This window comes from Lontra canadensis, unplaced genomic scaffold (assembly GCF_010015895.1).
Source record: "Lontra canadensis isolate GAN:19392208 unplaced genomic scaffold, GSC_riverotter_1.0 scaffold30, whole genome shotgun sequence".
NCBI lineage: Eukaryota > Metazoa > Chordata > Mammalia > Carnivora > Mustelidae > Lontra > Lontra canadensis.
Window position 1 is genome coordinate 17,893,421 of NW_022631024.1, and position 23,894 is coordinate 17,917,314.

Sequence of the window (23,894 nt, forward strand, 5' to 3'; positions counted from 1 at the left end):
TGTCGCGGGGCGGGGCGGGGGCGGGGCGGGGCGGCGCCCCGGATCGCCAGGCGGCGGGGCAGTCGCGGGGCGGGGCGGGCCGCGCCTCACCTAGCAGCTTCCTGGGCGCGCTCGCTCCCCTCTCCGCCCCGGGCCGCCCCGCCCCTCCGCCGTCGCAATAAGGGGCACAGGCGCGCGGGAGGAGGCCAGCCGTCGCCAGCCCGCCGGTCGTCTTCGCGCCGGTTGGAGCTTAGCGCTGCAGCCGAGGCCCGCGCCGTCGGGGCTCCCGGGACGCCGCCGCCGGGGCGCGGTCCGGACGTGGCGGGGCCATGGAGCTCTGGCCGTGGCTGACCGCGGCGCTGCTGCTGCTGCTGCTGCTCGTGCAGCTAAGCCGCTCGGCCAGGTTCTACGCCAAGATCACCCTGTACTGCGCGCTCTGCGTCTCGGCCTCCATGGTGGCCGCGGTCGTCTGCCTGCTGCGCCACCACGGCCGGACAGTGGAGAACATGAGGCAAGGGGACCTGGGCTGGGGGTGGGAGGACAGCGCCGGGGCGGGGCGGGGCGCGGGGGACACGGGGACCGCGCCGGCGGGGGGACGGCGCCTGGGCGGGGCGGGGCGCCGGGGACACGGGGACCGCGCCGGCGGGGGGAACAGCGCCGGGGCGGGGCGGGGCGCAGAGCGAGGCCGCAGCCCGTTTCCGCTTTCCTAACTTTCTACTCTCCCGTCCCTCCTTCCTGCCCCGCCTGGGGATCTCGGGGCTCCCGGGCGGCGCGGCGCGCGGCGGGCGGCGGGCACGGGTCCGCGAGAGCCCACGTCACAATGTCTCCGCGCCCCGGTCCCGCGCGGACACCGAGGGATTTCAGATGGCCTCGGTCTCCAGCGTCGCCGCGTCCTTCCGATCCTCCAAGGGCCCCGCGGGACGCTCAGGGCGTTCTGGGCGCCGGGCGGCGGGTGGCTGAGCGGCCCTGGGCGGGGAAGGACGCTGGGCCAGCGGGGAGGCGCCGTCCCGCTCCACCAGCCGGGAAAGAGCAGGTGGGACCGCGGGGCTTGCAGGGGGGTGGGGGGGGGGGGCTTTGCTGGAGCACCGCCCCCGCCTGGAGGAGGCGCACGGGCGGGGGGATCCCGGATTCCGGATCCCTGATCCCTGTCCTCTCTGCACCGCACCCCCCACCCCCCTCTGGCCTGGGTGATGAATGCACCTGAGATGGGTCCCGGGATGGGACTCTCTTTGCTTCCTGGCCTGTCCGCCTAAGGAGGTGGGAGGCTCCTGGAGGGGAAGGGTGGGTTTGACCCCTGAGGTCCAGCCTCAGGGTGGAAGGAAGGGAGGGGTGGCTGGAATTTTTCTGTGGACACCTCTGAACTGGGCAGTACGGTGGTGTGGGCTGGTGGGCATGGGGTAAGGAGGTCAGCCCAGCTGAAGAGTGGTGGGCCTCACTGGGTCAGAGGCTAAGGGGTGGGGGCTTCTTCCTGCCCTGTCTCCCTGTGTCTGATCCCAGGAGGGCTGTTGCTAACGTTTCTCTCTGTGGCTTTTGCAATGGCTTCTTGGCTGTGGCCTGCCGTGAGGATACTGTGGTCCCTGCCCCCCGCCCCCATGTGGTTACAGGGCAGTGGGCGAGGGTTGCTGACTTGTCCATCCAGGTGGGCCCATGCTGCCGGGACTGGCCCACACTGCATGGCCCTCCAGGCCCTGTCCTTAGGGATTTGTGCCTTCATGCCATACCCAGAGCAGAGCATGCTCCGTGGGTCTCTGGTGGCCCCGCCTGCCACCAGCAGAGCCCAGATCACCATCCCAGGGAGTGCGGACCCCAGGGACAGCCCTCTGGTGGCCCTTCTGGCATTTTCCCATGTGAAGACCTGTTCCAGGGGCTTCCTCAAAGCTGGGCCCGCACCACTTGAGGGCAGGGAAGCCGGAGGCTGTGCACCTCTCCGAAGGCGGGCCTGAGGTTAGGGTCCTGGAGTCCTGGAGCCCCTGTGGGCAGCAGGAGCCTCCCCTCAGCCTTGCTGAGGGCTGGCCTCCGAGCCAGAGGAGGGCATTGGGTTCAGGGAGCCACAGGCTGGTGGGCTACTTGGAGGCAGTGCTGTCCCCCCACCCCCGGAGCCAGGCCAGGGGATGGCATGTGTGGTTCTGAGGTGGCAGGAGGGGGCGCAGGAGGCTGGCGGAGAGCTGGCCCCAGAGCAGTCTGCAGCAGAAGGGAGGGAACCAGGAGTTGACGGTCCTCGTCCCTCTCCGCCACAGGTATCATCAGGAAGCGTCTGTACCAGCAGCTTCCTCGCCTGTTAAAGGGACTGACTCACACTTCAAAGCTGCTTGCCGGGGTCAAGTCAGAAGTCACCAGTCTGCTTTCTGATTTGGGGGCTAGTCACACTCGGCCTTCCCTTGGCCTGTTGGGGCTTGAGATTCTGGGCAGCTAGGCTGAACCCCTGGGGACCCTGGAGGCTGGGCCAGTACCGGGTGGGGGCTTCCTGCTGCTCTCCCCTCTCCAGGGCAGCCCCCGGACTCAGGCTCTGTGAAGGGGCCACCCCAGGACGCTGGTAGGGTAAGAGGAGGTGCTCTGCTCGCCCCAGGGAGAGGCCACAGTCTCCTGTCCCAGACACCCCAGCCCCCGAGGGTGGGTCATGGTGATGGTGCTGAAGACCCCCTAGCCAGAGCTGAACTGGGGGTATGGGCGGGGCCTGCTGGGAACAAAGATCCCCCCGGAGGGGTACGGCCTGGGGAGACAGATTGGGGGGCTGCTGCATGGCTCCGGGATCCAGGACAGGACCCAGGAGCATGGAGGTGAGGGGCAGGGATGCGCCCCGTCCTCACCCATCAGTTTTTCCTGGACCCCTGGGCGCCCTGGGCATCTGGCTGCCCTTCTCTCCAGCCCTGCTCTGACTTCTGGAAACTGTCCACCTCACTGGACACTGCAGCGTCCGCTCCCATCTCTGGCGGCTAGTGGAGGTGCCCCCTGTGGGACAGGCAGGGCTCCGTGCCTCGTTCCTCTGACGGTCTGAGGCGCTCCCTGAAGCCAAGGCCTTGGGAGGCCCAAGGGCGGGTGGGAGGAGGCCGTTGCCTGGGCTCCCAGAGCTAAGACGGGGCAGAGCTGGGGTGCAGACCCCCCACAAGGGCCACCAGAGTGCATGTTTTCTGTGTTCCCTCTATGCCCACCGGCACTAGGGGCGGCGGCAGTGCTGAGAACTGGAGACCCAAGCTGTGGGTGCCCGGAGCTGGGGCGGGGGGAGAAACCCTGCCCTGCCCGCTCCCTGCTTTCCTGCCTTCCCCCGGAGCAGCAGCGGCCCCTCCCCACAGGGCTCCAGGCCGCAACCTAAGGAGGCCTTTGCCTGTTAGACTCCAGTTCCGAGTGTGCAGGGAACAGTGATGGGAACAGAAGAGCCAAGGAGCCTCTGACCCCCTGGGGCCCAAGACCCCAGGATCCCTCCCAGGCTGGTTGTGCACGGTGGAGTCCTAGGCCCTGTTCGCTCGTCCCAGGAGGCAGATGCCCTGGGAGATGAGAGTGAGGCCCAGCTGTGTGATGGGAACACAGTTTGCAGGATCGGGAAACCCTAGTGACGGCGGCCTCACCAAGAGACCACTTTTTCCTTGCATCGAAGGAGACCAGAGCTGGGCGGCCCATGTCCTGCAGACGAGTTCCAGCCTCCATGCTGTGGCTCTACCACGATGGGGGTACAGTGTGCATACACGACCTTGGCAGGGCCTCTGAGGGCTGGAGCACATGCTTCCGAGTCCATCTGAATGGCCAGGTCCTGGGTGGCGCGGCTCTTGGCTTCATGGGAGGTGGGGCCACGAGGCACTCGGTCTGCTGCCTGCTGAACCTCGAGGAAGGGAGAACGGGGTTGCTTGGGCCAGAGACCTGGGGCTTACTGATGCCCATTAGGATTTGAACCCAGGACAGCCCAGCCTCTTAGCCAGCGCTCCCAGCCACTGTGTGGTCCCAGGGGGCGCACAGGTGGGGATGGAGTGCATTCGGGGGCCCCGTGGCACGTGGGGGCTGGCAGGGAATCCTGGTTTTGCAGGAAAGTCTGGCTTTGTTTTTCTTGGAGTAGGATGGCCAGGGGCGGACTCCCTCCCTGGGACGTGCGGCTGCAGGCCCAGCTCCCTGGAGCCCCGGAGATCCTGGGTCAGGACCAGGGGCTCGCGGGGGGGCACCAGCTCCCAGCCCCCTGCTCTTCACCCCATTCCCCACAACCCCTCCTGCGACGGACCTCCGGGCTTCTGGGCAGGCCGGAAGCCCCGCCCCACCCCGCCCCGCCCCGGCTCCCAGTCCCTCCCACTCTCCTTCTCTCCCTCTCTGGGCTCCCGCTTCAAAGACACTTGTTGGAAAACATTCCTGCTCTTGCCAGATGGTCACTCTGGGGCCTCCTGTCCCCGAGCAGATCGCTGGCTCTCTGTGGCCTTTCTGACAGCGCTGCCTCAGGTGGGCCCCACCCAGACCCCTCACTCCCTGGGGCAAACCCAGCGGGGTCTAGCTGAGGACTCTAGCCGCCCAGATCTCCTGGGAGCAACCTAGTCCCCGGCTAGGGGCTGAGGGCAAGGTCCACAGGTGGCCAGGGCCTGGCCTTGAACTCCTTCCAGCCGGGGCACATGCTGGTGGGGGGAGGGGCCGGGTGGGGGCTCTGTGGCTGCCCTCTTTGGATTCTTCTTATCTGCTTGTGACGTCACCAGTCACAGTTGTCACCAGTCACAGTTGTCGTTGTTCCCGGGGTCGCAGCCTCTTGGGCACAATCTCCACGCCCTTCCCCTTTCATCAGCAGGAGTGAAAGCTTCCAGGGGTGGGGTCAAGGGCAGTGCCCAAGGTCATGGCTAGAGAGCGGGGAGCCAGGATCTGATCTGTCTCACCCAGAGCTTGGGAAGGCCCCCGGGGGCGGGGGGGTTTCCTCAGGCTGAACACAGAAGGTCCAAGGATGCTGGCTGGACTCCTGTGGGCGCTGGAAAGATCTGTGGTGTTTCAAGCGCTTGGGCGTTCGGGGCAGTTCCTGTCTGGGGTTAAGTCGAGGGCTCCGTGAGAAAGATCGGGAAGGGCCAGGACATCCCATATCTGCTGGAGGAACAGCCCTGCTCCCGGGGCCTTGAGGTGGAAAGGTGGCATCAGTCATCCCACCAACTGCTGGTGGGTGCTTCTGGAGTGCTGCACCAGGCACCCAAGGCATCCCAGGCCTCCTGGGCTTCGGGTAGCCTTGGCTACACTCCTGCCCACCTCCCCTGGGGGTCTGGGGGCTAGGGAGGGAGGGCAGCAGCCAGAGGTGTATGCGCATGTCCCAGGGCCAGTGCCAGGGACACCTGCTTCAAGCTTTGGGATCCTGACTCCCGAGGGGCAGCTCCTGAGCCCTGCGGCTGGTGGAGGGGCACTCGGGTTAGGTGGGCTTTTGGCGCAGTGGGGCTTGTGCTCAGGACGGGGTGCTGCTGTAGGCCGGCCAAGGGCACGGCCACCTCCTCCAGTCCTTCGGGCGTTGGGTGGCATCCACAGAGCCTCGGGGAAGGGATACAGACAGGTTTGCTTTTGCAATCCTGGAATGCCATCTCCCAATCCTGGGTCTTCACCCCACCCCACCTCCAGGGTGCCCTTTGCCTGGCAGTTTTCATGTGTTTTCCAAAAACCAGGTAAGGAGGTGGTTCCGGCCCATCCTGGGTTCCCTGCTGCGTGACCTTGGGCAAGTCACTTCCACTTAGCCCAGACCACCTCTGAGTGTCCCACCCCGTGGGTTCGCTACCTAAGCCAAACGGGAGGCTTCCTGCCACGCCCTGGCCCAAGGCAGGTGCTGTGCGCGCCTGGACGGTGGGCCTGGGTGGTGCGCTGTGCGCTCTGCTCTCCCGGGTAGGGACCCCTCCCTGGCTTTCTCTCCCTGGAGCTGCTGCAGAGCCTGGCTGGCCGCCTTCTGCACTGAGAAAACTGTGAAAACAATAGACGTCGTCACCACTTTCACAAAAAACCTTGATACTGTGTGGCATCGGGAAGAGGACAGGTGGACAGGCATCCACGTGCGACCGGCGCCTGTCCTGTGGCCCGTCCACTGCCCGTTGCCACAGCAGCAGGTGCACACGCTTGTCCCCCTGGAGGCCGCTAGCCGAGGTCTGTGAACAGCATCTCCCACAGTTCCAGAAACCCCATCTGTGGTCAGTCCCTACATTACGTGCACCAAGAAGTGCAAGCAGGAGGAGGGAAGAGTCCCGGACACAGAGGGTGGGGACCGTCGCACAGCACCGAGGGGGCATTTCATGCTACTGAACCGGATGTTTAAAAATGATTAAAATGATGGGGGCACCTGGGCGGCTCGGTCGGTGAAGTGTAAAGCGTCTGCCTCGGGCTCAGGTCGTGATCCTGGGGTCCTGGGATCGAGCCCCACGTCCGGCTCTCTGCTCAGCAGGGACCTCTCATGCTCTCTCTGCCTCTCTCTCAAATAAAATGTTTTAAAAATGATTAAAATGATAAACTTTATGTGACCTGTATTTTGCCACAATTTTGAAAGAGGAAGAGAGAAGCCTGCAGACGCCTCCAGCAGAGAGAACGCGGTTCGCGTGCGGATGTGGCCGGGGTTCTCCGCGGCCGGCGGGGGGCGCTCGCTGCCAGCACCTGCAGCACGTGCGTCCGGGTCTCCCCGTGGCTGACCGGGTCGGATCCGATCCCCACCTCGCCTCTCCTTAGCAGGGGACGTTCGCATGGTCTCGGACTTTTCTTTTTTTTTTTGAAAGATTTTATTTCTGAGTAATCCCTGTACCCCACGTGGGGCTCAAACTCAAAACCCTGAGATCAAGAGTGGCAGACGGCGGCCCTCCCGGTCTTCGAACCAGACCACACTTGAGGGCTGCAGGCCTGCCTCTTGCAGCTCACTGCCTTCCGGTCAGACCCTGGGAGAGGCACCAGATTTCTTTTCTTCTTTCTTCCTTTCCTTCCCTTCCCTTTCCCCTTTTCCTTTTTTTTTTTTTTTTTTCTTTGTTTCTTTCTTTCTTGATGTATTTATTTGAGAGAGCACGCACAAGCCCGGGAGGGACGGAGGGAGACGCAGACTCCCCACCGAGCCTGAAGTTTGGGCTCAATCCCATGACCCTGAGATCATGACCCTGAGGCAAACCAAGAGTGGACGTTTGACCGGCTCCGCCCCCACCCCCGGGCGCTGCAAGACCAGATTCCACGCGGCTTTGCCCAGGTGCTACTGGCCTGTCCGCCCCAAGCAGCCCTGTGAGCGGCTGCGGGGCCGTCCCGACATCCCGGCCAACCCCTCGTGGAGTTACTGGCCTTTTCTTCGGTCCGGGCCAACCTGAAGAATGAAAACGGGGCCCCCGTTTCAATGTGCGTCGCTTTGACTTTTAGTGAGAGGGAAGATTTTCCATGTTTCTTGGACCTTTCTCTTTCCCCTGGGTGAAGTGCCCGCCGTGTCCTCTCCGTGTCCCCTCGGTCGTCCTAGTGGTTGAGAAGTGGTCTCTGTAGATCAGAAATGGTGCCCGCGGACATGAAGCAGCTGGTCAGCCGCTCAGCCTGTGTCCAGGGCCGGCTGGGACTCAGGTTTCTGAGCGGGAGGGGACAAGGGGGTACGTCTGGCCTGAGCCAGCCAAGACTGTCAGGTCCAGGGAGAAGGATGGCCGGTCTGATCGTGCAGACAGCTGGGGCTTTGTGGCCGCACCTCCCTGAGCCTCAGTGTCCCCATCTGCAGCATGGGATGGTGGGAGAGCGGCCCTCCCATGGGATTCTGTTCTGCGAAAGGGCAGTTGAGTGAGAGCCTGACTTTCAGACCCAGAGGGCAGGTCCCCAGGCATCCACTCCCAGAAAGCCCGAGAGGAGAGGAGACGGATCCACAGACGCTGGGGGCAGGGCCGGGGGAAGGGGGTCTGTGTGCAACAGGATGGAGTCCAGTCTGGGAAGGGCGCGTTCTGCAGGGAGGGAGGGACAGACGGCTCGGTGGGAGCGCATTGACGTCCCCGAGCTGTGCCCAAAACAGCAGTTCGGAGGGTGCGTTTTAGGGCTCTCCTCTCTCGAGGACTGTCCCCGGGCCTTGGGCAGCTCGTTACTCATCCCTGTGTGTAAAATGGGAAATCGCTCCCTCGCAGTGGGCGCTGTTGAGGGGCTCAGATGCCTGGGGGGCTGTGGGGGCTGCCTGAGCCTTCTGTGAGCAGTGCAAGGGTCCTGGGTCAGTGGTGGGTCAGCCCCCACCGGGGATGGGAAGGTCCGGGCCCTGCAGGGAGTCACAGGATGCTGAGCCTTGCCCCGCAGGCTGACCCCTACCAGAGGCCGTCCCAGGTAGGGCGCTCGTCCCTGCCGTGTCCTCCAAGGCCACAGCGCCTGCGACTCATCCCTGCACCCACAGCCATGCATGCCCACTCTCAAGGTCCCCGATGCCCTAGGGCAGCCCCTTCAGGTGCCGCGGTGGGGGTGAGGGTGCCAGCCCAGCGTGGCTACTGCCCTACTCTCCTCATGGGGTGGAGGGGCACGTCCCCTCGTTCCCGAGCAGTCCTCAGCCCCTGCGAAGGCCTCCCCTTGATGTGGGCACCTTCTTCACGGTGTGGCCCTGCCCTAAGGGGACGGTTACGTCCCCTGCCAGGTTTTTCTCCCCAGAGCCTACAGGTGGGGGCCCACCTTTGCAGGGAGCAGGGATCCCTCTCTCTCTGTTGGGTTTTTATTTTATTATTTAAGATTTTATTTATTTATTTGACAGAGATCAGAGAGGCAGGCAGAGAGAGAGGAGGAAACAGGCTCCCTGCTGAGCAGAGAACCCAGGACCCTGGGATCATGCATGACCTGAGCCGAAGGCAGAGGCTTTAACCCACTGAGCCACCCAGGCGCCCCTCTTTTATTATTTTTTAAAGATTTTTATTCATCTCTGCACCCAACATGGCCTCGAGCCTGTGACCCTGACATCAGGAGTCCCTTGCTCCCTTGACTGAGCCGGTTGTCTGGTTGTCCGAGCCCTTCCACACAGGTCTTTTAGATGCTGATGCGGCTGAGAACCACACCCAGCCCGGCCCTGGGGGCTCTCAGCCTCCAGTCCCCTTCCAGCTGCCCCTGGCTAAACAAGCAGGGGTGTGGGGTGAGGGCGGGGCCCCACAGCAGGTTCCCCCAAAGCAAATACACAAGAGGACAGCCCCCCCTTTGCCTGGTGCCGAGTCCCCAGAGGCTTCACTCCTGTTCCCGCCAGGGAGACAGGAGACCCAGCTGCACTCGCTGACCCCTGGAGGGACAGGACCCGAAGGCTCTTGGAAGGGAAGGCGAACTCAGGGTCCCGCCAGCAGCCCGGGAGAGGGCCCGCTGGGCTCCGTCTGCTGTCTGTTCCCGACAGCCCTTCCCGGCTCCCGGCCAGAGCCCAAGATGGGGTGCAGGGCAGGGGGCCCCTGCTCAATGACATTATCCCCTCTCAGGATCATCAAATGGTTTGTCTTGAAGTTCAAGTATGTGTTCGGCCTTCGTTTCGAGATAAAGGGTCTCCAGAAGCTGGAGGTGGACCACCCCTGTGTCATCATTTCTAACCACCAGAGCATTCTGGACATGATGGGTAAGCCGCAGAGGGGCTGGTGGGAGAGCTGGCCCTTCCTGGCTGCAGGCACAGCCCAGGACACTGCTCTGGCCTCTGCGGGATGGGGGAAGGGGGACGGGGGGCTTCAGAGAGGTGGAGCCTGGGCCAGATGACTGGTGGGCAAGGGGGGTCAGCCCAGGCCAGGGGGACCTGTGCCTCCCTCCGGCTGCATGACAAAACTGTGTGTGCCTGAGGCTGGGGACGGGGCTCTGCTGCCTCACTCTGGCAGCTGGGAGCTCTGCCTCACCCTCCCTTTACAGGCGGGAAATGGGCCGAGAGTCCACATGGCTTGGCCGGGTAGCCCGTAGGAAGGCATGACCTGGCCCAGGCCTGCTGGTGGTCGAGGCCCAGGGCTGGCTCTCTCCTCCCCGGGGAGGTGGCCGCCCGGCTCTGAGCCCGACCCCACCTGCCTGGTGTCCCGTGGCCACCCGCAGGCCTGATGGAGGCCCTGCCTAAGCGCTGCGTGCAGATCGCCAAGCGGGAGCTGATCTTCTTGGGGCCCGTCGGTCTGATCATGTACCTCGGGGGCATCTTCTTCATCAACCGGCAGCACTCCAGGACCGCCGTGACCGTGATGGCCGACGTGGGCGAGCACATGGTCAGGGACAACGTGAGTGTGGGGCCGGGGGCTCGCTTGGCTGGGCGAACACCCCCGCCAGCGGCAGGTGCCGGACGGCACGGCTGCCCAAGGGCACCGGCGAGGTCGGGGGCTGAGCCCGCGCGCTGGCACGCTGGCACGCGGGCGCATGGGCAGGGGCGGCCTCAGCTGAGAGGCGGGGCTCCTTAGGAGGGGGCGGCCCAGGGCCGTGAGGGATAGTCCGGGACAGCAGCCGCCTCTCTCCCCCGCAGCTCAAAGTGTGGATCTACCCTGAGGGCACGCGGAATGACAACGGGGACCTGCTGCCCTTCAAGAAAGGCGCCTTCTACCTGGCGATCCAGACCCAGGTGCGCTGGGGCACTGCCCTCCTAGCGGGGCGGGGAAGTGGGTCCAGGTTGGCTTAAAGCCCAAGGTGAATGCCTGGCCGGGCTGGGGCCATTGGGGCTTGGGGACCACCTTCCACTGGGCAGGCGCCAGGCCTCCTCACCCCTCAAGCAGCTGGCTTCTGGCTTGCTGGGGGGGCGCCCGTCTCCCACTCTGAGTACCAAGGCTGGTGCCCATGGGGCCCGCACCCAGTTTCGGTACCCACCTTGGTCGCTGGCGGGCAGGGCCCCAGGGAGGCAGAGGCGGCAGGCCTACTTGTTGGGTTCTTCAGTAGGCCAAGCCCTTGCTGGGCCCTGCTGACTGTGGGCGGGGCCGATGAGCAGGGCCTGAGGCTGGGGGTGGGGTTGGGGGCCAGTGGCGCGGGCCCTGGACCACGGGCGACCTGGAACCCCGCACTGGGCTTCAGCTTTACTCGTCCTTGAGCTCCAGGGCGCGGTCTGCCCCAGGAGTGACCCCTGACAAGCTGGGGTACCTCCAGCCCCGGGGCAGCGTCTCCTGGTGGGGCAAAAGTGGTCTGGCCCAGTTGGTGTAGGGGATAGTGGTCGTCTGCAGTCAGGGTCGGGGCTTCCGTGCTGCCCTGGCTGGGCAGGGTCTGCTCCTGGCACCCCGCAACCCCTGCACAGTGACCTCCAGCATCCCCTGGTGTCTGGCCCTGAACAGCTAGCCCTCCTTGCAGAGGCTCCAGCTCAGACCCCCGGGGTGGGGGGAGAAGCAGCTGGTGAATGGGGTGGAGGGAGAAGCCCAGGCTTTGAGCTCTCAGCCCCGGGCCTGCGGCCCCTCCAGCTGGGAGGTGGAGGGCACCCCTGCCACACGCCTGGGGCTGATGTCCCTTCCCTTTGCTGTTGACATGGGAGAGAGGACCTCGGGGGAGAGGGAAGAGGACGCCGAGGGGGCCCTGGTGAGGCTGGGCTAGTGCAGCCTCGGCTGGGAGATGGGACACCATTCCCTGTCCTCTCCGCTCCCCTCCCCCCGTCTCCTCCCAGGGCTTCCTGGCCTGCAGCCTACCTGTGCTCCAAGCCTGCGCCCTGCTGGTATCAGGGAGAGGCTCCCTGACCTCCAGAGTTAACCATGACCCCCAGGGGCCATTTCTGACCGTGCTGTCTTCCAGCAATACCAGCAGAACCTGTCCCCTCCCCAGCAACAGCTGCCCCCAGTCTCCCTAGGACGACCTCAGTGACCTCCAGCTGAACTGTGCAGGGCCCTGCACCCTGGGGCAATCTTAGGACCCAGTGAGGGCACAGACGTGAATCGCAGGGACATGTGCCAGCCCAGGAAGGCTTCCTGGTGGAGAGGGTGCTTGAGTGCGGGAAGGGTTTACGGAATGCTGGGGGCAGGGCCTGCTGGTATTCCTGGAAGCACCCGGGTCAGAAAGAGCCCCCGGGGTAATCATTAACAGGGCATGGAAGGTGTCCCAGGCCAAGGGGTCAGTGCCTTGAAGGGCCCTGAGGCACGTCACCTTGCCTGTTTTGCAGCCACAGGGACTCCTGGGACCTCCTTAGGCAGAAGGCAGGCAGGTGGCAAGGCTCCCCCCACTAGCTCATCCTGGGGCTCAGGGGGGCTGGGGGTGGGCTCCCTCGTGTCCTCAGGCACCATGGCTTCCTGTCTACAGGTGCCTATTATCCCCGTGATATACTCCAGCTTCTCCTCCTTCTACAACCCCAAGACGAAGCTCTTCACCTCAGGTATCAGCCCCCCACCTGCGTGTGCCCCCCGACCTGCGTGCCCCCCCACCTGCGTGCCCATCCCCCACCTGCTCACAGCCTCGGGCATGGCTCATTCTCAGTCCTTGGGACAGACACCCAGGCCCTTGAGGGGGTAGTTCCATTTCAGGGAGGCTGCTGTAGGTCAGTGATCCCTTGGTGAGGAGAGGAAGGAGTCTGGAATCCCGAGGGGGTGGGTTCACACACACACACAAACACACACACACACACACACACACACACACACACACACACAGGCCCAGGCCGCAAAGCAGCCTCCCAGGTGTCCTGACTATTCCCGCCCCGATCCCGTGCCCACCAGCCATGGAGCTCGGGGCCTCCCGAATGTGGGTGTCTGGTGCCTGGGCAGGAGGGGTGGAAGGTTGATGGGCGGGGGCCGGGAGGAGCTGGGCTGCGTCTCCCTGCCCCCCGACATGGGAGACTCGGGGCCCGCCTAGACCAGGGTGGAGGATGGAAGTGGTGGGTGTGGAGCGGCCGGGAGGGGGTGGGGGCAACTTCAGGGGGAGAGGAATGTTCTGGACCTCGGTCAGGGCTCACGAGGGCACATGGTTGTGAGCACCTGCGGAGTGCGGGGTCCGGAGCTGCGGGTTTGCTTGTACTCGTGACTCGCACTTGAAAACCAGCTGCCTGAGCCCAGGGTGTCCGGGAAAGACCCCAGCCCTGCCTTGGGCCCTCGGGAGGCGCCCCAGGGAGGCCAATAGTTGGCCGAGGAGGAGGAAGAAGGGGGTTCAGCTGGCGCGGGAGCGAGGACCAGCTGCAGCATGGGCCCCAGGTCGCTGATGCTGCTCCGCTCCTGACAGGAACCATCAAGGTGGAAGTGCTGGATGCCATCCCCACCAGGGGCCTCACGGTGGCCGATGTCCCCAAGCTGATGGACACCTGCCACCGGGCCATGAGGACCACCTTCCTCCGTGTGTCCAAGACACCCCAGGAGAATGGGGCAACCGCAGGGCCTGGTTCCCAGCCAGCCCAGTAGCTGAGGCCTGGGCTGGGGCAGGACCTGGGGACAGGACAGGCTGGGCCAGGGGCAGGGCCTGGCTGGAGACGGGACAGAGGGACATCTTCCCTGCCCTGGTTGCTCAAGATCACTGTGTCCCCGAGGGTCCCCCCGCTTTCATCCAGGGATCTGGATGCAGGAGGCTGCCTCTTGTTGTTGGCCTCGGATCCAGGCCTTTGATGTCTCCCCAAAAGGAGAGCTGGCTGGAAGCTCCCCAGGAAGCCCACACTGGTGCCTCCTGGACGCGGGAGCAGGCCGGGGACCAGCTGGGTGGACAGGCAGGGCTGAGCTGCACGGCCTCGGGAGACACTGCACCCTCCTGCCTGAGCCTGCGGGGCGCAGAGGCAAGGCTGGGCGGCCCCCACAGCCCTCTGGGAGAAACAGGACTCTGCGGGGGGCGGCCGGACCCCCGGTCTCATGCAGCCTGGGTCTCAGGGAGAGCCACGGAGCAGAGATCCCTGCTCCACGGGCCTTGGGAGCAAGCTGCCCGGTGGGCACTGCACTCCGTCCAGGTTTTTTAATAAACGAACTCTTGGAAACACCTGGTAAGTTGTGGTCACTCAGGTGGCGGGCACGCTGGGGGTCTGGGGAAGGAGGAGACAGGTTTGTTCTTTGTCTGCCGGCAGAGGGGGAGGGGGGCCAGTGGAGTGAGATTGTCACTGAGAAGCCATTGTCATTTTCCCAGAAAGCACTGGCTGTAGCCCCTTTGGGAGAGGAGAACCAAGACCCCATGCCGCAGGAAGGCCCGGTGTGGCTGGAGCCCCTTCTGTGCCCCACGGCTGCCCCTTTGCCCTCCTGACAGCCAACGGCCGGCCCCCCATCAGAATGCCCTCCAGAACCCACCAAGGACACAGCAGCTCCTGAACCTTCATTTTATTTTGACACAGATGAGCAGTCCCCCAACATGCTGCCCAGCGAGTGAGACCCTCATGCCTCCCCACCCCCAGCCACGGGCCTGCTCGCTGCTGCTGGCCCGGCTGCGGCAGGATCACACCGAGGAGGACCCCTCCTCCCACCCCGCCTTGGCTCGAAACCCCCCTCCTGCCTGACCCAGCACAGTGGGCGAGGCTCTCAGTAGCCAGAGCCAAGGACGCGGGCCACCTGTCACAGCTCCTCCTTGCAGGAACCTGCGGACAGACGAAGGGCTGAGGTCAGGGGTCACCGTTCCCCACCGCCTTCCCCCACTCCAGGCAGATCCGCTCCCTCAGACTATGGCTGCCCTGCCCCAGTCTCTGGTCTCTGTGGGCACAGGCTGGGCGCAGGTCCCATGCTCCCGGGGAGCTCTGTGGGGAGGGGGTGGCACTCACAGGACCCCAGCTGCTCCTCCAGGAAGGAGATCTGCTCGCTCAGAGAGTCGATGCGGTCCAGCTGCTGGAAGGAGTGAGCCAGGAGGCTGCTGGGGTCTGGGAGCCCATGCTCCAGGGCCCTCGAGGCCAGGCTGTGCAGTGGGGCAAGCACGAGCTGCAGCTTCTGTGGGCCAAGCAGAAGAGACCCTCTGTCCCACAAGGTTTTTAGGGACCTCTGTGGCCAGTAAAGGCTCTGCAGGGCCCTGGATGTCCACCAGAGGGAGTGTCTGTGCCAGCAGAGCCAGGTGCATGGGCAGACGGACACCTTGGGAGCCCGCGGGGCAGTGGTCTCCAAAGCCTGGAGTCCTGGGTCAGAGGAGCTGGGGCGGGGGGGCGGGGGGGGCTGTGCTAGAGCTTCCAAGGGGTTATCAGGCCAACGGCCCCCTGGGCTGCAGGAACAAAGGTAGGGGTAGGAATTCTGTGCTGCTGGGGGTGGAGGCACGGCCAAGCCAAGCCCCTCCTCTTCTGGGGCCCCCAGGCCTGCTCGCCCTGCCTGGCCTGGGCTGTCAGTACCCAGGAGGCCTTCTTCCCGGGGCCACCCCCACGGAGCCCCACAACCCCTGAGGGCCTGAGCTGCACCACAGGAGACAGTGTGGGGCCAGGCCTCACCTGCTCCAGGATGTCCACCCGTGACCGGAGTCTCTGCACTTCCTCCTCGACGGCGCTGTCCTCGCCTGGGGAGAACCCAGCCCTGAGTCAGGCAGGCCCGGCTCCCAGGCCCACACCCCAGGCTGGCTTCTGGTCCCCATGCCGAGGCCTCTCGGCCTCGCAGAGTGTGGCGGCACAGCCCTGGAGAGGGGGCAGATGGGGCTCGAGCCCTTCCCCCATCCTAGGCAGCTGGGGCGGCCTGAAATCTGGGGGGCGGCCCTGCCCCGTCAGCACCCCAGGCAGCTGTGCCCTGCCCCTCTGCACCAGGGTCCCTGCCACGCTGAGCCGTCCAAGCCGAGGTCCACAGGGCGCTCCTGGTGCCGAGCTGCCGACAGCGCATTATTACTCACGGTACGAGTTTGAAGTGTCACAGCGCGTACCAAAAGTAATAATGTCCCGTCGCCAGCAGAGGTGTGGCGTCTCCTGGCTGCGGCGGCAGGATGTGGAGAAGACCCCGGGGCGCCGTCTTCTACTCTCTCGGCTGAGATGAGGCCCCCTCTCGGCAACCCTCCCCACAGTGCCCCCCAAGAATCACTCCCACCTCTGCCCTGGGGAACATCTCCACTTCTGCCCAGGTTGGGGAGATGGCCAGAAGCCCAGGGCAGATGGCCTCCCGCAGTCCCCAGTGTGGCCAGTGCCAATTGGCAGGATGAGGCCCACCCCCTCCCCCCGCCCTCCCTGACCCCTTCTAAGCAGAGCAGCAAGGATGGGGGACACCTGGGAAGTTTACCTGTTGTGGGGTTCGGGGCTACCCTGGGGGCCCCTGTCTTGGGCAGGCAGAGCGCACCATCTGCAGACCGGCCGTGCCCTTCCCGACACTGACACCAGTAACTGCCCACAGTGTTGACGCAGTACTGGGGACAGGTACCCTGTCCAGCCCTGCACTCATCCACATCTGCAGGAAAAGGGGCGTCCGCTAGGGAGTGGCACCCACACCGATCCCCCTCAACACGGACCCGTTCGTGGGCCACCCCCGAAGCCCGGCGAGGGCCCCGGAGGACCCTTCCCCTCCGGGAGGACGCAGGCAGCCTCACCTGTCTGGCAGGTGTCACCCTGCCATCCTGCAGGGCAGTGACAGCGGCCTGGCTGGACGCAGGTCCCTCCGTTCTGGCACGGTGGCCGGCATATTGCTGTCGAGGGGAGGGCCCGTCACAAATGGAGGGAGGTCCCCAGGGCGCCACAGGGGGGCAGCCAGGGAAGGGGGGCTATACAACAAGGAGGCAGTCTGCTCAGATGGAAGTAGCAGGTGCTCTGCCCAGGTCTGCGGGGCCCCAGGGACAGCCGTGCCCTTCTCACCTGCTCCGCAGGCCCTGGGGAGCCCGCTGGTCCTCTTCCAGCCCGGGCAGCAGGCGTAGCGGGGCCTGGGGGCAGCCGGCCCAGGGCTGCGGCGGTAGGCAGTCCTGTAGATGGTCCTGCGCGGTGGGTGGGGACAGCGAGTCAGTGGCAGCACCGGTGGTCTCCCAGGTTCTCCACCCCGCCTTTTCTCCCTGGGCACTGGGCCCATGGGTGCTGAGGATGCCCCCTACCAGCACAGCTCAAACCACAGCCTCAGAGTCCCGGACTCCCGGACCCTCCCCTGAGCAGGTGGGGAAGGGGGACCCTCACCAACGGGCCCCTCCTAGGCCAGCCCGCTCAGTGAAAGGGACAGGGAGCAGGGTCCCGCCCCTCGCTGGGCCCCACCCACACTGCCCCCACCTTCTTGGCCAGTGGAGGGGTGGGATGTCCCACAGGAAGGGCTTTGAGAACCCCACAGACCACAGACAGCAGAATCTCCTTAAGCCGCATTTCCACAGCTGAGTGCCGGAGGACACACCCCTTGTACAGGAGGTCAGCCAGGGGGTGACCGTCAGGAGCCATCACGGGGAGAGGGGTGCCCACCGGAGCTCGAGGCAGGATTTGGCGAGGCAGGCATCATGGCCAATGGATAAGAACTTGTAGCCAGCACCCCAGAAGCAGAGGGCAGCAGACAGGATGGTGAGCCCCCCAGAGACGAGGGTGGGGGAGCAGAAAAGGGGCTGACGTCTGAGGTTACTACGGCCACATCCTGAGACCAAGACTGCCCGAGTCAAAACAGGCATCAGCCTCCGCCATCACTGGGACGTGGGCCCAGGCTTCCCACCTGGGGTTGCATAGCCCTCCTGCGAGGGCCTGGGGGTGTTGATGTGTGGCGGGTGGGGGCACTGCGGGGGCAGGGCGCTCACCTGTAGGTGCTGCAGGCTCGGTGCCCGTCACAGGTGGTGAGGAAGGGCTGGTACACTCGCTGCACGAAGGACTCTGACTCAGGGCCCCTGGGAGCGCCGACGGCACACACCCTGCGGCTACGGAGATGAGGGCGCTGGCCAGTCAGTCCCACAGCTCCCAGCCCAGAGCCCAGAGCCTTCTAGCCCCGGAACCAAGGGAGCCAAGAATCTGGGGAAGGGGCTTCCCAGCGTGCCCACGGGAAGGACCCTCATCAAGAATGACAAGGAAGAGCCATGCCCCCCACCCCGGTACTGGGGGTTGTCCTGAGGGCTCCTGGCTGCCCGCCCTCAGCACCGCAGCACCCAGAGGCCCGGGCCCCCCCGCTCTGACTCACCCAGGCCGGAAGACGTGCTCAGTGCCACCCACCACCAGCACCAGGAACCACAGCAGCAGCAGCTCCCTGGGGCTGAACATGGCCCGCGCCTGCGGGTGGGATGGCTTTCTCCTCAGGGGGGCCTGGAGCACAAGGCATACCCCGTAAACCCCTCTGTAGATCCCTCCTGGAGCCCGTTCCCTGGCTCTGGGACACCTGCCCAGCTCAGCCGCTTTGCTGGGACTTCCCACTGCAGGAGAGCCCCCAGGGGCAGTGGCAGCGGCAGCTGCCCCCTCCTCCCACCCACCTCAGCGAGGCAGGCCAGCCCTCTCCCCAGCACAAAGGGCCGGGGACTATAGAAGGGCCCCGATGGCAGCAACAGAAGCCGGCCCTCTTTCCTGGGGCCAGAGGCGTCTCGGTCTGGGTGAACCTGACGGCAGCTGCAGCTCCAGCAGCATTCACTTAGGAAGGTGGGGGCCCAGGGGGGAGCACCTGGGCTGGATCTAGTGCCCTCGTGTCATGGCAGGGGAGTCCCCATCCCGGTCTGCAGACGGGGTGGGAGTGGGCAGAGCTGGTACCCAGGCCAGCTGGCTTGGTCCTTCTGGCTTTCAATGTCCTCACCTGCTGAATGGGGAGCCAGCCACGGGGGGGTGGACTGGGAGTCTAGGAGGGGTCAGTGTGAGGAGCCATATGGCCCTGCACAGAGTGGGGCAGAGCCTGCGTGGGAGGGGGCACTCCTGCCCTGGAGTCTGACCAGTCTGCTCCAGGGCTCCCAGGACAGTTGTGTGTGTGTGGGGGCGGGGACTGGAGCTGCCCTCCTCACAGGCCAGTGGAACCAAATGCCATCCTTCTCTTCTGGGGAGGGATGCCAGGGACCCGGGAGAGCATTCCTGGGAATGTGAGAAAGCCCAACCCTGAATTAATGGTCTGCAACGAGCCCAGGGGCCTGTGTGGTGGCGGGGAGGGGGTGGCTGTCCACATGTGCGGCAAGCACCCGGGTAGACGGGGCCCTCCAGACACCCCACCGAGGCCCCCAAGGGGCTGGGTTCTGGCCAGACGGGCAGCCCCTGGCCCTGCAGGGCATCCAGCAAGAAGGACATGGAAGATATCTGGACTTCTGTGTGGCAGGAGGTGGAATCAGGGTGGGGTCATCCCCTTCTCTGGGACTCAGTTTCCTCAAAGACACCACGAGGGTCTTAGAGACCCCTCCTCTACCTGACAGCTGGTCCCATACGGAGTGACCACCATGAGCCACTGCTGAGCACTCAGGCCTGCCAAGCTTGACCGCAAGGGGAGAGTGATGCCGTGACAGGTGACACGGTCTGCTGGGAGTGGAGCCCTCGCCCTGGCCCACGGCAGCCCATAGACCCAGGTGAGGCAGAAGGCAGCTGGAGGAGAGTCCTTCCCGCACCCCCTGTTCTCTGTGGGGGCCCAAGAAGGGAAGCCACGGTGTTGGGACTTAGTTTGGGGCAAGGTCATGTCCTGTGAGCCAGTGTGGGAAGAGGAACTCTGGGAGTGGACCCTGGGGGGAGCGCACTCTTGGGGGCATTCCTGGGGGTCTAGGCAAGAATTGAAAGGATGGGAACAAGTGGGCCCTGGGAGCTGGCCCTGGGAAAGCAGAGGTGACCGCAGGGCCCAGGGGCTGGGCAGGCGCACATGAGGGTCCCATGGAGGTTGTGCCTGCCTGCCCGAGGTAGGGGGAGACTCGCCTCCTGCAGATGTAACTGGACCCCCCATTCCCACCCCATCCCCGCCCCCACTCACTGACAGCCGCTTAGACGTCGCCCGGGCTTGTGACAGAGGAGACTCAATTCTCCAAGTCAGGCTTTCTCCTGGGCCCCGGAGGCCGCCGGCCAGCCTGCGCTGGGCCACAGTCTCATTTCCCTTTGCAGCCCATCTGGGGCGGGGGAGCCCGAGCGGGGGCGGCTGCGGCGTCTCAGGTGGATGAGCGGTCACATCCCGCCCTCCCCGAGGGTCAGCAGCAACCCAGCCCGCCCCCCTCCCGCCCACCTGCCCGCGCCGCGTCCCCCGCAGCGCCCACTGGGAGGGCTGGGGCCGCAGAGGGAGGGGCCAGCCTCGCCGCAGAGCGGCGCCCCGGGGGGCCCCCCTTCCGCCGGGAGGGCTGCCCTGGACGTTAGGACCCTGGGAGGGCGGAAAGGCGGGGTGACAGGCCATGGGGAAGCGTCCTCCCCGCCGCCGGCCCCAGCTCCCCTCCCCCTGCGCGGCAGACTGCGGGGTGGGGGTGAGGATGGAGAGAGGCGCGGGGTCTGGGGCCTGCGAGGCCCTGAGGCAGGCCCTGCGGGGACGCTCAGAGCCCGACGCGGGTGAGGGGCTGCGGCGTCCCCCGGCCTCTACCGCCCCCCACCCCGCGCGGCCCCGCTCGTCGCCTGCTACCGGCAGGGGGCGCCCTTCCCGGAGACCGCTGGGCCCATTCTCCCGACACGGCACACGGCCCGGCAGGGCTGGGGGTCGCGCCCCCGCGCCGCAGCCCCGGCGCCCCCGGCCCGCTCACCTCTCCGCTCCCCGCGGTCGCGCTGCGTCGCCCCCCGGCTCCGCGCGCGCCCGGGCCCCCAGCCTCCCCCGCCCCAGCGCGCGGCGAGAGAACCCCGCCCTCGGCGCCCCCCGCGCCCCTTGCACCCCCCGGCCGGGCGCCCGCTCCCTCCGCACTCACCGCCCGAGCCGGGCGCGCACGCGCCGCCGCCGCCGCCGCCGCCGCGCCGAGGGGCCCCGGCCCCGCCCGCCGCCCCGCCCCGACCCCGCCCCCCCGCCCGCCCCGGGTGGGCTCCGAGCCCCCGCGCCCGCCCCCATTGCGCAGATGGGGACACTGAGGCCCGCGGCGCACGGCGCCCCGCCGGCAGGGCAGTGAGTCAGCCCGAGCCCGGGACGCCCGACGCGCACCCGCCTGAGCGCGCCACCGCCCCTCCCGGGCCCGCGTCGACCCCGCAGCAGGACGCGCGGCCGCAGGGGACGCAGGACTGGGATGCGGTCAGGTGTCCGGGGCCGCGTGGGGAGCCCTCTCTGGTCGGGGGAGGGGGAGGCCCTCGAACTCCCAGGCTGGGCACCAAACCGTGCAGATGGCCATCGCAAGGGGGTGGCCAGCTCACTAGGCAGCAGGCACGGACTAAAGCTGACCGTGACTTTGCAGTCACCCATAGGGTGGGCAGAATGACCCCTGCGGCCCGGGCACCCGTATTTGCACGAGGTCACACGGAGAGCTGTGGCTTGGTGGAGCCTGGCCAGAGCCTAGGTGCGACCTCTCAACCAGCGTGTCAGGTTCGGGGCTCAGTGGGACTCCCACTGGGTTAGGGTTAGGGTCAAGACCACCCCCGGCGGCCCCCCTCCGCCCAGCCTCCTGGGCTCCATTTCTGCACGTGTCAGGTGGGCTAAAGCAGCCCTTCCCGGCAGCAGTGCCCACCAAGGGAGGGGGCCGGAACCAGGAGCAGGCACGCCCCACCTGCCGGGAATTATTTGGTCACATCGACACCACGACTCTCATGGCCCTCATCGCATGCCAGGCTCAGGGCCTGCTCCCCTCAGCCGCTTCTGCCCTTGAAGCAGGGCCTGGACCCCAGTCACCTAAGTGACCTAAGCATGTGTGTGTAGGATGTTCCCAGGCCCAGCTGGACCCCCTGCTCGTGCCCAGAGCATCTGAAGCCTGCTATGGGACTCACCTGGAGAAGGCGGCTCTGTCATTCCCCCCGGACAGCGGTGGCAGCTGCTCTTCCGGCAGGCAGGGGTCCTGGTACTTCCCTCCAGCCGGACTCTGCTGGTCAGAGCCATAGTGTGGGTTAGTGCCCAGCCTTGGTCACCCTGATGTCCAGGGGCTGGGATGGCGGCGACAGCCAGAGCTGAGTGGGTCTTTCCGAGTGTTGCCTGTGGCTCACACCCTCAGCCTCCAGGCAGAGCCAGACTTGCCTCGGGTCCCAGGAGATGGGGATGGACAGGCTCCTGGGCATGACTGCAAAGCCCAGAGCTTCCCCTTCTTGGGGAAGGGGAAGGCTTCTTGGAGAGCTAGTAGCTTGGGGTGTCAGGTTAGGGCCCACTTTGGTACATGGGAACTAAAGGACAGGAGGGGACCCCGATGGCTGGACAGAAGCCCCCAGGATGAGAGGGCCCTGGGAGCCCCTGGCAGATGGTCTGAGGGCAGCTGGGGTAGCTGCAGCTGCGACGCTTGTAATCATGACAGGCTCCTGCCGCTGAAGGACTTCAGGTCCCCTGGCCCCTGAACCTGAGCAGGGCAGCCCTCACTCAGACCCAGGCAGGGAAGAGTTAAGAGCCAGGCCTAGGAGAGACCTTCCCCACCCAGTCCCCTGCCCCCATCCTGTCCCTGACCCTGCTGGGCCCCTGGCCCTCACTCAGCTGCTAACCCTGGGCCGGGCCGAGGCCTCGTGTTCTGCTTCTTCATGTGAACTACGGGGCTTCCCCAGACAGACCGCAGCCATGGCCGTGGGACCACGGGAGCAGCGGAAGCCGGAGAAGCCTCCAGTGGGGCCGGGGGTCTTGGTTGGGGACTTGGGCACTCTGGCTGGAGGAGGGGAGAGGGAGAGCAGGGGCTCCCCTAGGGACCCAGGTGGACCGTCCCTGTGCCTGAGGACCTCACCCATGCCCCCGAGGCCAGCCCAGCAGGACGTGGTGGGCCACTGGTGTCCGCTCAGCGCACCCAAGGAGCCTGGCCATACATCTGGCTTTGGGCTTCCTCTGCGTGAGGCCAGAGCCCCCTCCACCTGCCCTCCCAGACCCACGTTGGGAGAGCTTGCCCACGCTTGGGGGATGGCCCTGGGACCCCCGGCTTTGAGAGGAGAGCCCAGCCGACCTTAGGAGCTTCTCCACGATGGCAGTTGGCCGGGAGGGCGTGTGGAGGGGAAGGCCACAGGCCGCGTCGGGCTTCTCCTCTCAGGGGTCACAGTGGCTGCTGGACCACCCAGGGCTCAGTGTCCCAGCCAGGCCGGCCAGAGTCGGTCTAGACCAGGCCACCCACAGCGGGTGCCCTTGGCCAAGGGGCCTGAGTGGCCCTTGGTGGGAGTGGTGGGCATGGCACCATCAGGGAGAAGAGCGAGATGGTGCCCGGAGGCCAGGGTGCGGAGCTGGCGGGCGGGCACCCAGCCGACAGGTGCCTTGGCCAATAGGTCGGTGGGAGCCAAGGGTGTGCTCACCCCGCTTGGCCCGCTCCCTGTCCCCGAGGCCACCCCTGCCATACCTGATACGGCCCGGGCCCGGGCTTGGCCACGGCCCCCATCGCTGCCCGCTCAGGCCAGAGGTGGATCCTCCCCTGTCTGGCCGCCCCGAACGCCTCCGGAGGCCGCCTGCCTGGCCTGACCGTGGAGCTCTCAGCTGGGCCATGCGGGGCAGCCGTCTGCGGGCGGGGAAGCTTCTCCCGGGGCAAGGAAGGGTGGCTTTTTATGCTTCATCCCGTGTAAATCAGGATTGGGATGGGCCCTTCCCGGCCGGACTTCCTGTGTGTGTTCCTCGCTGATAACAGGGAGCGGCCAGCGAACAAACAGGAGGCCCTGGGACGGGTGGGGGCCATTCAGGGGGTGGCCTAGTCGGATTGTGGGCAGGGGTGGGGGAGCGGTCCCCTGGGATTTCAGAGTCTAACTCTGAAGCAGCCGGAGACCAGGCGCAGGCCTGGCTGGCAAGCCTGGGACCCGCGGGTCTCAGAGTGTGACAGAGGAAGTGGCACACTGGGAAGCCACCTTCTGGCCCCATCAGCCATGTTACCAAAGTTCCACAGGAGGGACTGTTTGTGCTGACCCTTGACTCTCCCCAGGCCAGGCACCTGCACCCCCAGATGTGTATGCCCAGCATGGAAATCTGGAGGGACCCCCGCCCTGGGAGGGGGCCCCCGGCCGGAAGAGACCTGGGGATAGGCAAGGTAGACTGGTGGTCCGGACACAGCCCCTGAGGCCCAGAGTGGCTGAGGGGGGATCAGGAAGGGCCGTCACCAGCCCAGAGATTCGGGCCTTCTCCAGGAAGGGGCTACCCCGGGGGGCAGTGAGCCCCCTGCTCCCGGAGGTGCACCCACCGGGGTCCTCTCCCAGGGGCAGGCAGAGCACATCCCCCAGCCCTCTCCCCTCCCTCGGCCTCCAGCAGGCAGAGGAGTGCCAGGGCTGGGCATGGAGATGGAGGAATGTAGGCCTTTGGGAGACCACCAAGAGTGCTTGGGGG

The 23,894-nt window shown here is 66.0% G+C and overlaps 2 protein-coding genes across 10 annotated transcripts; one reads left to right on the plus strand and one right to left on the minus strand.

Moving 5' to 3' along the window:
• The first annotated feature begins 230 nt into the window (after positions 1–230).
• AGPAT2 (1-acylglycerol-3-phosphate O-acyltransferase 2) lies at positions 231–13,257 on the plus strand. The gene is made up of 6 exons (XM_032866177.1): positions 231–490; positions 9,327–9,460; positions 9,916–10,091; positions 10,331–10,426; positions 12,073–12,145; positions 12,985–13,257. Exons 1-6 carry the CDS (start codon positions 309–311, stop codon positions 13,158–13,160), a joined length of 837 nt encoding a protein of 278 aa, XP_032722068.1. The 5' UTR covers positions 231–308; the 3' UTR covers positions 13,161–13,257.
• An 850-nt stretch (positions 13,258–14,107) lies between these two features.
• On the minus strand, positions 14,108–23,103 carry EGFL7 (EGF like domain multiple 7). Of its 9 annotated transcripts, none has more exons than XM_032866185.1 (9): positions 22,927–23,102; positions 21,401–21,492; positions 17,751–17,839; positions 17,377–17,493; positions 16,472–16,587; positions 16,210–16,305; positions 15,137–15,201; positions 14,489–14,651; positions 14,108–14,308 (listed from the first exon to the last, which is right to left on the minus strand). In XM_032866185.1, the coding sequence occupies exons 1-8, from the start codon at positions 22,963–22,965 to the stop codon at positions 14,528–14,530; spliced, it is 738 nt and encodes a 245-aa protein (XP_032722076.1). In that variant the 5' UTR covers positions 22,966–23,102; the 3' UTR covers positions 14,108–14,308; positions 14,489–14,527. The 9 variants fall into 9 exon arrangements, with proteins under 9 accessions (XP_032722076.1, XP_032722074.1, XP_032722073.1 ...); XM_032866183.1 differs by having other exon boundaries at positions 21,401–21,495; XM_032866182.1 differs by lacking the exons at positions 21,401–21,492; positions 22,927–23,102 and adding an exon at positions 15,906–16,070 and having other exon boundaries at positions 17,751–18,000.
• Positions 23,104–23,894: the final 791 nt, after the last annotated feature.